Source organism: Dermacentor albipictus, chromosome 2 (assembly GCF_038994185.2).
Source record: "Dermacentor albipictus isolate Rhodes 1998 colony chromosome 2, USDA_Dalb.pri_finalv2, whole genome shotgun sequence".
Taxonomy (NCBI): domain Eukaryota; kingdom Metazoa; phylum Arthropoda; class Arachnida; order Ixodida; family Ixodidae; genus Dermacentor; species Dermacentor albipictus.
In genome coordinates, this window is record NC_091822.1 from 102,200,063 (window position 1) to 102,213,996 (window position 13,934).

The 13,934-nt window shown below is 45.7% G+C and overlaps 1 protein-coding gene across 5 annotated transcripts in view; it reads right to left on the reverse strand.

Annotated features, from left to right (window-relative positions):
• Positions 1–13,934, reverse strand: part of LOC135911670 (neprilysin-1-like) — a 109,551-nt gene that overhangs the window by 21,525 nt on the left and 74,092 nt on the right. For 4 of the 5 annotated variants that reach the window (XM_065444007.1, XM_065444011.1, XM_065444009.1 and 1 more), the window contains 2 exons: positions 3,396–3,593; positions 586–818 (listed from right to left, as the gene is read on the reverse strand). In XM_065444007.1, the coding sequence (XP_065300079.1) occupies positions 586–818; positions 3,396–3,593 (431 nt within the window). The remainder of the gene's footprint in view (positions 1–585; positions 819–3,395; positions 3,594–13,934) is intronic. The other variant, XM_065444008.1, reaches the window with a different exon arrangement.

The window sequence follows — 13,934 nt, forward strand, 5'->3', positions numbered from 1 at the left end:
ATCTGTTGTGTATGAAATCAATGAGTCTGAAAATACTATAGTGCTTGAAATCAAGGAGCACTTAAGAGAAGAGCCACTCCGATTCTGGAATGGCCCGCTTGTCATGAAGGCAGTTCAGTACGATACTGCTCGAGATTTTCAATCTGCCGCAGAGCCTAGAATGCTGTAATCTCCGCGGGGGCTGTATGAGCAACAGTACCTTTGCTATCTCTAGCACAAGATCTTCCAACAAGCGAACACATGCATTCGGAATGATAAAGGCGCACGTGCAGCTAATTGTAAGACTAAAGGATGATTGTATTGCCAACACCATTTTCCTCATCCTGTTTATTTGTGTTTTGTGTATGTTCAAAAGATCTGGCACCACCTATTTCGCTTCTTGCATATATTTCACTTGAACACCTCGAAAGTCACGCGGCAAGTGCAGAAACGAGCGAAGTATTCGGCCTTTTCAAACATGTAGTGCCATACTGGGCATTAGTTAACCTATGCAAAAAAAAACTTTTCCCCCTTCGCAGGACTTGTGAGTCCTTCGCAGGACTCACAATTTAGCGAGTATCCCATCGTACCAATGCCTGTGCTCACCGTGCCGAGGCTACCGTAGTTGAAGGCAGCAGGACCGTCAGTAAAAAGGGTGTTGAGGAGCAGAATCGATGGAAGGACGAAGAGTCTGTTGAACTCGGGCACGTAAAACGCGTTCATCTGAGTCTGCAGATTGAGCAGCATCGTACTGTCGGCCGAAGCTTGGTGAATGGATGCTGCTGCGGCCTCCCGCCAAGATTTAAAGAAACGATCAGTAGGCAAGTCTGGAATGCTTGCTGTAAAGAGATGGATCAATCATAAGACAGCGAAGACGTATAATGAGTTTTTTTGCGTTAGCAGAAATTTGAAATGGCATCTGGCATGCGGCACAATGTACTAGTTGACTTCATTTACTTTAAGACGCTGACATTATTTGTGGTATGGAAATTCATATTCGTCTAATTACGAAAACTCCGCTAAGAAGTATTTAAACCTATATATTTAAGGCCCCTGTCGTAATGAACCAGCTGTAGCTGGTGAGTATGCTGGGCACGCGTACGCGGAACACTCTTTGAAACCGGCACGTTACTAGATATGTGTTCCCATTTTTCGCCACAACATACATTGGTGTTCCACGTATTGCATTTCGTCGATGGAAATCGAATAAACAGTGTGCCAGAAGAGTGGCTCATAATCATACTTTATCATATGTTTGAAAAATGTACTAGAAACACCCATTACACGTGACTAATGGATACGTGTACCAGTCCTCACGTTAAAAGGGCATTCGAATCTGCTTCACATTCCTCGGTGATTCGTGAAGCACAGCACATCCGTGCGACCGGCCTTACCCCTATCTTCAAGTTATTTATTAAACAGGCAGTACATTGCAGTCAAAATTGCTTCTACACTGAGCCTCAAAAGCGAAAGTATTTTTTCTACACCAGAGTTAGCGTAGCTAATAATTGAGGAGACCAGTGAAAAAATGAGATGCATACACGAAGAAAAGAAGAGACACCATAACGCTGGTGGCTGGAGCGGTATTGCCACCAACTTTATTTATAGTAATCATGGCGGTGGCTCTCCCCTCTCGACTTATGGTCAGTATCGGCGTGAGGGAGAGGTTCCCAATTTTTTCCAATGCGTCGTCTTCCGAATTCTACGTAACAGCAAACTGCGTCCGTGTCGAATAGCACAAGGCCTCGCTCTTCCCCAATGAACGTTCTTGAAATATGTGTGGACGGAATTGGCTGCGCTTGCACTAGTAGATAAAGGATCCGCCGTTTCTGTAATTACAGAAAAAGTTTGTCCCTCGTTAAAAAAATAAAGTCACCCTTGTCCGCACTGTCGCTCTGCACAGCAAGCGCACATCCCATTACCCCTGTCGCTGCATGTACTGGCCGCATCACCATTCAATAACTCACAAACACAGTAGAGTTTGTTGTTCCGTCAGCATGTTCATATGATATCATCTTGGGGTGGCACTTACTTTCCAATCGGAACGCTGTAATTGGCAAATATCATGCCGAAGTCAACTTTTCGCCGCTTCGTGACACCCAAATGGGGGATGCTGACGATCCCTATCGTCAGGCTCATCCAGGATATGTAGGATATATACAATCGCTGCGACGTGCTGACACGTGTACGTCAGACAAACCGGCAGATGCGTGAACACACGATTAAGCGAACACCTGCTGAGAGTAAAAGGACACCTCAGCACGCATTCGTTCTACCATTGCAACGAGTGTGCGTGTAAACGCTGCTCCAACAACACTGCAATTCTATTTAGGCGTCTTAATAAACTATCAAGGGAAATCGTAGAAGCTCTTTGCATTCCACAGCAACAAGAAAATTGCTATGTTAGATACAGAAATACTGCTACTTTCCTCGTATCTGCATTTTCCCACACAATTCACGTGATAGCTATGTGCGCCCTGCATGGAATCCTGAGGTCTTTTGCAAAGATCTGTAAAATCTCTATGTCTCATGTTGCCGAATAAAAGAGCAAGTTGTTAGAAAGCACGCAGCCTTGTGCGTCTTCGTCCCAGCTTGCGTAGCTGAAAGTTTCCCGATGAAGCGCTGCGTACAAGGCAAGGTAATCAACACGTTCCAATTTGCCATTGTGTCCTGTATCGCATGGCAACACAGGGCAAAATATAAAACTGCATTACGCATTGTCTCTTTGTCCCGCGTCTAGAAGCAGAAAAAGAAAGCAAGGAGTCGTAATAAAACCTCAGCTTTCGCCCACGTATACAACGCATCCTTTACATAAAACGCGGTTTCTCTCGAGAGTATACTTTGAGTAGCAGACGGAACTCGACGTAAAACGTATGCAAGATGATGAAAGTCTGCAGGTTCTCGTCTTACAGCTGCAAGCCTGGATGTTTCAAGCTTTGATGTAGACGTGGAAGTCATTCGTTCCTTATGCAATCGTCGACTAATATTCAGCACCTTAAAACTTCAGTAATGCGTCCAATGTATGTAACAAAAACACGTTCAATTTTACGCTGAACGCATAGCTGTATTTGTTCAGTTCAAATTTCAATCACCTGAATCCTAGAATTCTGGAAAATGTTTTACTGGTGTTGAGATATTGAAGGAGAGTTTGACGAACGGTGCCTAAATATTTCCTGAAGGAAAGCAAGAAGATTCCAAGGCTGGGCCACTAGTCAGCCGGTTCTAGGTAGGACGTACGTTCTCGCTGAGACGCAGAATCTGACAATTCAGGCAACGCAAGCACGCCAGTAACGTCAGGCCATTGGCGTCATTGAAGGTCAACAAAAGTAACACAGTTGAGCAGAACTGTCCGTATTTATCAGACTTTTATTCTGATCCGATGGGCGTGTCAGATGTGTTGAAGACTAGACACTTACCGTAATATTTCTCCACGTAGGCGGCATCCAGCAGCCCTCCAAGTGCACCAATATGTGGCCGCATATTCGTAATTTTTCGTAGGGCGGTTTCCTTTACTGACCCCGTCATCCACGTTGACGAACGGAATGCCGCTTGATAGGCCTTGCGAATGTTGGAAGCCATTTCGTTAACCTCGATGAATGTCTTCTTGCTGATCACTGATTGTTGCGCGCAATAACAGGCAGAAAAATGAAAACACAATTACGTTGAATACTTCCGAGCATCTGACACATTCCCTGCTACAGCAGGTAGAAATCAAGGTCTGCTAGTGCAATGAAATGCAATGATGTCAGACATTGTAATTTCGTCCAATATTGTGCATATGTTGTGGAAGCTTGCCCAAACGTCTTGCAAAGTTTGTTAAGCCTACATGTTCTCCCTACCGGCTCTCCACAATATACCATGTTAGTGAACTGTATAATAGCTAGTTCTTGGGTAGTCAATATTTAACAGTTAGTTTGTGGTTGTTGGGCAGTTGGTGGTCAAACATATTGCAGATAGAAAGCGCTGATGTGGTGCTAAAATAAAAGAACAAACAAGAGAGGCGCTCACTTGCAACTGAGGTACAAGTGAACTTTCGCGCTCCCGCTTTTGAAGGTAGTCAACTTTCGCATGCGATAAAGCCATGGCCACATAAAACGAAAATTTCTTTGTCTCTTCCTTCGACATGTCACTCTTGCAATCTTCAAACAGGGGAAATGATGTGATAGGGGAAAGATGACGTAACAAGAGAAAGAAACAGCGCGTGCGGGTAAACTGAAGATATGGTACGGTACGATTCTGGCTACTTCTCAAAAATCAACATCATGCACATTTGCTAAGCGGACAAGTGACACAGGCCGTGAAGACGCAAAGCTGCTTTACAAGATCATGGGGTCTAAGCGAGTCTATGGAAGCGGTCGCACGTCAAATCAACATTTCAGCGCAACCCGCTGTATATTGACGGCCATAGCTTTGCTCGCGATCGCGAGTTAAAAATCGACCGTCGCATCCAGATTTCGAAGGAAGGAAAATAAAAAACGCTAGCGGACTTAGACTTAGGTGCAGGTTAAAGATGACCAAGGTGTGCAAATTAATCCGGGGTTCGCCACTATGGCATGCCTCATAACTCTATTTTGATTTCGGAACGTACAGCCCATGAATTTAATTAAAGTTCAACGATTCTGTCATGGTGCTATGTGCCACGTGAGGCAATAATATTACTTTATATATTCTTAGAGAATATGAACAATGCTGCATAACAACTCCTCCTTATGTGCTGAATGTACTACACAGACAGACAGCAGTGGTGCACGCAAAGTAACATTTAGTATTAACTCGCCACTCTAGTAAGCACTGAAGAAATTGCTCGTTCACTGTCAATCTCACCGGTAATTATCGTCAAGTAAAACAAATAGCACAATAAATAAAGCTTCACTTACAATGACTCCACCAATGGGTTGGATCTACGTATTTTTTGCGCGTATGTTCCGGTTTACTGTTTCTCAACCAATACCCGAGCAAATTATTAAATTTTGTGAATGTAATCCGTTTCCCCTGAAATATCAGTGCACCCGCTTTGAGCTCCACCCTCTGCAGTTAAGTAAACACAAATGTCCATTTGGGAATGTTGATTTTGAACCACAAAGCGAGTAGGTGGATGTCCACTAGTAAGCCATGGCTCTGTCGGCGCCTAGCCATCCGCGGTGCTCAGCAAGCGAATCACGGGTCAAGAAATATATTTACAAAGACCTTGCAATTGAAACAGTTCTGTAGATCATTTCAACGAGTCCAGTAAGAAACGCGTATGTTTTACGAATACTCCTAACATATTGATGACCTGGAAGCGCTTCGGCTTGTCGTAGCATTTCACAAAGTGATGGGCGTTAAATTAGTGCAACATTGAGGCCTTGAAGGGGCGAACAGTTTGCCAACATAGAAAACTTTGGTATAGCGCGAATGTTCCGACAAGTGGGCTTTTCTTAGCCAGCATTTCATATTGTTTTATGGGCTTCAGAAAGGGCAGTCCTTAAAGAAAGGGCAAAAGAAAGCATAACATCAAAAAACGCATGCTTCCGACATGGACACGAAATATGACAGATATAACTAAGTGTGAACATAATGCTAGCAGAAAACGCGAACTGTAAATAAAACATCGAAGGCAGAAAAAGTTAGGGAGACCGATATGTTGTGGATCTCTGTCTGATGGGGAGTACTTATGATTTGCAGGGAATTGGTGTATGGAAAATATGGATATCGTCTAGCGAACTGCCCCATAAAAACGAGAGTCGCAGTGTTTATGTAATGTAAATAGGACAGAATATTCGTAATCGAGATATGTCTGATTGAAAGTAAACTAGAACGACGCGGCACCTACCCATTCGCAACGGTGGAACGTAATTATAGACTGCAGTACCACCAGCCTTAGCTCACGTGAGCGGTGAGACACCTCGCCTACCCTAAATAAATATGACTGCAGTCAGAAAGCAATGCTTCACATTTAAATTTCAGAAACAAGTAATTATTTGAGTAAATGGGCAGGATCCCATCATTATCATACGGATATATCCCCTGATAATTATACCTGCTGAATTATTTCATTATACTGCGGCCATAGGTGAGGAACGGTGAAAGATGAACAGGCTATATACAAAATACATCACGTAAATAAAAATAAAAAAGTTAATATCTCTGTATACTCAACGCACGTTTTGGAATCAACATGCAAGGAAACATTATTTAGATACATAAAGGAGGGGGGAACTTGTTAGTTGTTTCTGTCGTATTGCACTATCGCTGCGTCATCCCAAATCCCCTCGCCCAAACCACAACATCCATGTTGCAAGATGTCCAAAGGCCGCTCCTTCGCATCTGCTCGGGTGCGCACGCACGCGCTCCCGCGCACCCGTGCTATACGCTATGTGTCACAGGAGGCGGTCATCTGAAAGTGCTAGTCGGAATAGGCCCGATTGAAGTATACATGCTATACATACTACTCTGGCCTAATGCCTGGAGCATCGGACGGCTGAACTATGGCACCGAGGCTCAATACCACCATCCGGCACTCTCTTGAATGTTTCTGTTTAATTGCCAGGCTATTCGGCAATATAGCAGGCAGGCAGCACCAAGCAACAACGGTTAGGGAAGTTCTGAAAGGAACCTTCTTCTTACAAAGCACATAGGTCTTCACAAACCCTTCGCCTACTGCATGTTAGAAAAGAAAAAAAAAACGGTAGATCTCTTCGTACTTGGTCAATCGCAAAAACGGAAATGACGTGTCCATATTGCCGTCACGTCCTTCCCGCTTTTAAACCACTAACGGGGCGCCGGATGTCCAGAAGCTTCATGGGCGCTGTCGCTCGAGCGCCTTCGAAAGAGAGAGAGAGAGAGAGAGGCAGAGAGATTGAGAAAACATTTCTTTATAAGGAGATGGGTTGACTTCCTCGCAGGGTGGAGCCCTTAGTTCAGGGCCCTGTTGGCTCGCACCACTCCGCGTGCCCGCCAGTCAGCCGTCGCTGCTCTTGCGGGTGTAGGCTGGTCAGCGCAGTCTGTCAGGAGGAAGGTAAAGAGGAAGGAATAGGGGAGTAACCAGGATATTGTGGGCACTCTAAGGTGCAAGGATATGATGTGGGCTTTGCTAGACAGTAGGGACATGTTTTCGTTTTAGGCATGTAAATAAATAAAAATAAAAGCCTCGTAGAACGAGGGATATTGTATGGGGTGGAAGAGGTGAAAATAAAAGAGGCAGACAAATGAATTAGCTTGAAGCTGTCGTCATGCAACGGCATCTTATCGGTTAAGGAATATATGTTGTGGGGGGGAGTGTATCCTGCTTTCTTTGTAATGTTGTAGAGTTTCAGTGCAGTACAGTGGTTCTGTCGGTGCGTCGTCTGGGCTCGACAGCTCTTCCAATTCCACGTCGGTGTATTCGACCGGTATTTCCCATGCGTCATCGCCTAAGAGTAGAGTCAGGCCTTGTGCACTTGCCTCTCTTCGGCCGTCATGACGGTCAGGGTGCATATTCCGGGGAATCGGGGCCACGTGAATTTTGTCACAAATGCTAAGCGGTAGTAGTGTGCGGACTTCCTGTTTTGGTTTTCTTGGTGTTTGGTATCCTAGCCGGGATAGCATGAGGCACCTTTGCATTGTTCGTCGGAGACGTTGCAATTAGCTGTTAAGATGGCCTTCGACCAGTTCGCGGATGGTGCTGTGCAGCCTGAGTCATAGTAGGAGCTGCGTGGACGCTTGTTGGGGTAGTCCCAGCGCTGGCTTTCGTGCTGTATCAAGGAGGGTGCCCATCTGGTAGATTTCGGTCCGAGTGAAGTTATGATAAGTGAGGTGACAGGTTAATCTGCTAATTATGAGGGCTCTCACGATTCGGAATACATCTTTTTCTTGGAGTCCTTGTAGGTGGTTTGTAATGCTCTTTACCATGTGCGTTACACAGGTGATATGTTGGCGGAGTATGTGTAGGGTATGTGTGGCCTTCCCGTTGTGTTGTATGTGAAGGCCTTATACACGTAATAATGATGTTGCCATTGAGATGCAATGTTATCTCTCGTGGAATATCGGCCTTATTGCGTTTTTTTTTTAATACAAGCTGGAGCTCAGACTTCTGAGCAGCGCAAGTGAGTCCTCCGGCTGTTGCACACCCTTGTACCATATTTAGTGCTCCCTGTAGTGTGCTTGAAGGACGCCGTCCGACCTTGTGGTCACCCAGATTGTTACATCATCGGCAAACAAGGCTTCCTGCACGTTCGGAAGTTTGTCGAGGAACGGTGGTAGCTTCGCCATCGCCACGTTGAAGAGTGCGGCTGAGAAAACCGAACCCTGCGGAGGCCCTACGTCAAAAGTTTTATAATATCTGACCGAATATCACCTAGGCAGATGATGGCTGTCCGGCCTGGCTTGGTCATAATCATGCCACCGAAGCGAGTGATGCCGGCTGCGGTGGTGAAGTTCGCTTGCTTTGCGACGCCTCTTTCCTTTCTTTTTCTTTGGAAGAAGCCTGGTTTGTTGGGATTCCAGCGCATTCTTAGCTTCATCTGCGCTTCGACAGAGCACCACTGTGCTATTCAACTAAGGTAAGGTGAGGAATTTTTTTAGACAGTCTGCGACGCGATGACAGCAAGGTGAGGCTTACGGCACGGAACTTACAGCTTGCGGGTTCCCGCAGAACTAATACGTCAAAAACCTAGACTTGTGGTTAAGCGAAAACAGTTCAGCCATTCTGGCGCAGTTAACTTGAGTTAATAGAGACGTTTAGCTTGTACGCTAATCCGGTAAACGGGAGCGGTTTGGGCGGGTTACCGGATGGTCGGGGCGTAAACGTGAGCGGTGAAGGCGCCTGGTGTTGTAGAGCTCAACCAGACAAACGCATAGCTAAAACTGCAGTAACTCACCATATCCTGCTTCGCCACTCGTGCAAATTTTTGGCAGCGGCGTAATTGTGAACACGATTACGCCACTGTCGAATATTTACCCCAGCAGCTAAGCAGAATACAGTAATTAGCTCTGTGGTTGTGTGGTTGAGCTTTGCGCCACCAGCTGGCGCCACCGATCGGGCCGCTCACCTTTACGCCCCCGCTAAACCGGAAAACCGCCCGCGCTTTCCCGGATACCGGACGCGCTAAACGTCCCTAATGACTCGTACTGGAAGATATTTGCGACGCTTTCTATTAGTCCCACATTTCGGTTACTACTTTCGGTAGCTTTACGGCGCGCTCGCCGTGCCTGCCGTTGTGAAGCAGTTATCGAAAAGCAGCTCGGCCATAAGACTCAGTTAGTTTCGCGCGTACCCACCTTACTGGGACAAGTTCGTGACTCTGTCTGTGACTGGGAACATTATTTTATTATTACTTCTTGGAATTCTTTTGAGGCACGTTCGCCGCACCTGGAATTGTGACGTAGTTAGCGAAAAGCAGCTCAGCTGTGTGACGCAGTTAGTTTTGCGGGTACTGAATCTTACTGGGGCAAGTATTCGACGCTTTCTCTGACCCCCAACATTATTGTAATTAATCTAGTTACTTTCCGGAAACCTTTTAGGCATGCCCGCCGCGCCTGGTGTTGTAGTGCAGTTAATGAAAAGCAGCTTGGCCCTGATGGCAGTTGGTTTGGCGCAAACTAAATCTTGTTGGCACAAGCTTGCGGTGATTTTTTTACGGCCCCGCATCAGCGTATACATTCTTCCGATACTCACACGTGTCGAAAACGTGACGACCGATTGCCAAGAGTGATAACATGGCAGTGTGTTGCTGCGCCGGCAAAACGCGCCAAACATAATGCCAGGGAGCTCAAATACTGGCAACTTGTAACTGGAAAATTCTGTCTTCGGTACGACTTAAAGGAGCCTTTGCATTGGCCCACTTGTCTTGAGTGCGAGCAGAAGGAATTCTGCGAGGGTCTAGCATTGTTATACTTGAGAGCCTGTACTGTGGCGACCTCTGTGTACCCTCACGTCAGCTAAGACCATGTAATTTTGAAACGCGCAGTGGCCTGTGTATACGGGCTCCTAAAGTGTTGAAAATAAGGCCTGGGAACAGGGGAATGCTTAGAAATCCGATGTTCCAGCTTTGTTTTACGTATGGTATTGTTTACGATTAGTCGGGTATTTTCTACGCCATGTATGCAGAGGCAATTTTTTTTTCTGCTCCTGATGCCACCCACTTACCACTTTGACACGTTTCGCCTCTGCACGTAGTATTGCTATAAGGTTGTAACGCCAAAATCAGACGGGCTTCTAATTTATATTTTTTCAGCTGAGGACTTGCGGTGGAGCCTCGTTCGACAACTACTGCTACTTAACTGGTGCCACAACATTGGACGAATGCACAAAAAGCCCGGTGTGGGCGTTTACATAGAGCAACATGAACATTTGCTCATTTAAGAAGGCGCCTTGCTTCTTCATTATCCAACTGTCCTTGGAACATGTTCGATGGAGGTTTTGTAAAGATCGTTCGCAATCATTTCTACTTAATGCTAAAACGATTCCGCACTATGACTGCTTGCGATTGAGCATGAGAAGCAAAAAAGAAAGAAAAATACCGCGCCAATCAGCGCAGCCAGCGAAACGCATTCCAGCTAGCGTTCAATATGCGGGCGCCTAAAACCGAAACCAGAAATGTGGTTCACATAATAAAGCCGGTGGCTTGGATCGCCATTGTCGACTCGGCTGCTGGGCTCTACGGCAGTGTCTGCTCTTGTTGAATTCCTTTCTCTGTGGTGACTTGGTTGGTAGAATACATTCGTAGTGCAGTTTTGCTTAAATTTTTTAGTTGAGGTCTGACATGGCTTTGATTCGCACGAAGGCTGTCACCTCTATGGAGTCAGAGCTTCACGTATCGCTTTCGTTTTTTCGTTTCTACCCCTGCACCTGTGCGTCGAATTGTATACTTAGAAGTACTTTGCGTTGCCATAAACCAGTTGCAGTCGGCGCTTTCTGGTGTTTACTCTGTCATCCTTGTCAATCCTGGAGAATATAAGACGCATTCCTCTCACATCTTGCCTCAGTAAACGGATGGAACGCATCATCCTAGAGAGGCTACAGACGCATGTAGAAGAACGTCAACAGATAAGAACGCAACGTTTCGTAGCGAGCACAACTTCTCAATGCCAGACATCTATCTGTAGCTCAAAGATGAAGTTTTGAATACAATAACGTCAGGCTGCCCGAAAGCCATTTTTTCACTAAATATTCAGGGGGGCTTTGACCCTACTATGCAATCTGAGTGATAGTAATTGCGGTCGTATTTATGGCTTATGCTTGAATAATGACGGAGTGAATTATATGCAATACAAGATCAACACACGATCCCGCAGGTCTTGTGCATGGTGCAACGAGTTATCAGCAGGTAGAGGGGACGCAAGGAAGAGAACCTGATTCGATTAGTGCAGGCACTGAATGTGAACCGCTTTACGCATTCGGCGCCATACTACATTTAGGCAAGGCTGATGTGGAGGCTCTCGACTGGCTGATGCGCAAGCCATATAAGCAAGAGCTCGTAGTGCCGCCTACTCTTCGGCTAAATGCGACCGGCGTGTAGAATGAGGCAAGGAATATCTAGATGCACACTAGGTAAGCCAGAGTAAGACAGTAAGACAGAGCAGACACAGATAGAAAGGGGCGCATCAGACTACAAGAGTGGGTAGCTCAGCTTAGGGACGACTTGAATGCAGCAACTAAGGCTATAGAGACAGAGGAAGAGGTCGAACAAATTGATAGTAGATTGGCGCATTTGATCGAAGCCAAGCAATCGATTTTACAAAGATGGAAATCACAACGCTTAAACAGGAGACTTAGGAAGCGAATTGCTCAGCTCAATAAGAATATAGAGGAACACGCACGATACTTGCAGAAACAAAAATGGGATGAGGTTTGCAATTGTGTAGACGGAAGGATAAAACGTGGAGGCAATTGGAGTCTGCTCAGGCATCTGCTCAACGAAAAAGGCACTAAATCGAATAGACGCACGGCAGTGGCGAAACTGGTACACCAGGAAAGTCAGACTGCAAGCGCAGAGAGCATAATGGAGCGACTGGCTACTAAATACTTGCCTCTCAGGAAAGATCAGGATGTGAGTTATCCCGATTACTTAGGGTTAGAATGCAAATATATGGATCAAGAATTCACCGAAAGTGAGGTACGCACGGCACTGTATGATCTGAATAGTAGGTCAGCAGCTGGCCCGGATGGAATCTCTAACAGATTGCTTAAGAATTTGGACGACGAATCAATAAAATATCTGACCACATACATTAATGACCTATGGAAAGATGGGGTATATCCAGAAGAATGGAGGACGGCCAGTACTATCTTAATACCAAAGCCGGGCAAGCAACTCAACTTGGATAATCTGAGGCCAATTTCTTTAACATCATGTCTAGGGAAGACAATGGAGCATGTCATATTGAACAGGCTAACGAAATATGTGGAGGACAATGACATCCTACCGTACAATCTGATTGGTTTCAGATCAGGCTTGTCCACACAAGATGCCATGTTGTTAATCAAACATCAACTGCTATTGGCTAAACCAACAAACACTCGAGCTCTCTTGGGGTTGGATGTCGAAAAAGCTTTTGACAGAATTAAGCATAGAGCAATACTTGAAGTGATTTCCGAACTGGGATTGGGGAGAAAACTCTATGAAGTGATTAAAGCCTTTCTTGGCAATCGTTCAGCTCATCTTAGATTCGGGGATATTGTATCAAAGAAGATGGATCTCGGTGACAGAGGGACGCCACAAGGGTCGGTCTTGTCACCTATGCTTTTCAACCTGGCCATGTCAAAAGTGGCAAAGGGACTAAAAAGGATAGAGGGCATTCACTTTACCATTTATGCAGACGATGTGACGATATGGACCGCTGAAGGAAGTATGGGACATGCGGAAAGCAGACTTCAGAAGAGCATTTATGAGGTAGAGTCTATTTTAGAAGACATGGGACTCAAATGCTCTGCTAGTAAGTCTGAACTCCTTGTACTCAAGAACAGAAGAAGGGGTAGAAAACCGAGGGGATACGTTCCCGAAGAAGAACCCCGGTTAGTACTAACCACGAAGGCAGGCAAATCTATTAAGCAAGTAGAATCCATAAGAGTCTTAGGGTTATTCCTGGAGGCAAATGGGGCAAATGGAAGAACAATACGACACATCACAAGCAAGACTGTGGAGGTAATAAGACTGCTAAGGAGAATCACTAACAGACAAAGAGGGCTGGGAGAGGAGAGCGCCATGAGACTGGTCCACGCTTTCGCCTTGTGCCACTTCTCATATGTAGCTGGGATGCTCATTTGGACACAGACAGAGCTAAACAAGTTGAACAGATTAATTAAAAGGCTTGTCAAAACAACAGTGGGGCTACCGATTAACACCCCGGATAACAAATTAATGAAACTGGGGCTCCACAACACAATAGACGAGATAATTGAAGCCCAGCAAATTGCCCACAGAGAGAGGCTCTCTGGAACAAGGCCAGGTAGAGCAATACTAGAAGAGGTAGGATGGTGCCCAACCGAATCCAAAATTTCAGGTGAAGGCACAGTAGAACTAAAAGATAGCATAAGAGAGATAATCAAGACGACTCCTTTCCCCAGAAATATGCACCCAGTGCACAACCTGGAAAGACGAAAGGCAAGGGCCAAAGCTCTCCTGCAAGAGATAGAACACGACAGAGAACATGCGGCATTTGTAGATGCTGCGTGGGTCAGAGGAAAGAAAGCCTTTACGGCAGTAGTAGTAGATGCAGATGGTCTCACTCGGGATGCTATTACAATCATGACTAAAGACACGACAGTCGCGGAACAAGTAGCGATAGCATTGGCTTTAAGGAATAATAAGTGGACGAAGATTTACAGCGATTCTAAGATGGCTATTAGACACTTTACCAATGGCTTTGTAACCAAAAGGGCTGCCCAGCTGATCGGTGAGTTGGACAGCCAAGAGATCGAAATCCGCTGGTTTCCTGCGCACATGGGGTCTGTCGATCCATCTCGGAAGAATTTAAACGAGATGGCTAACGCAGCT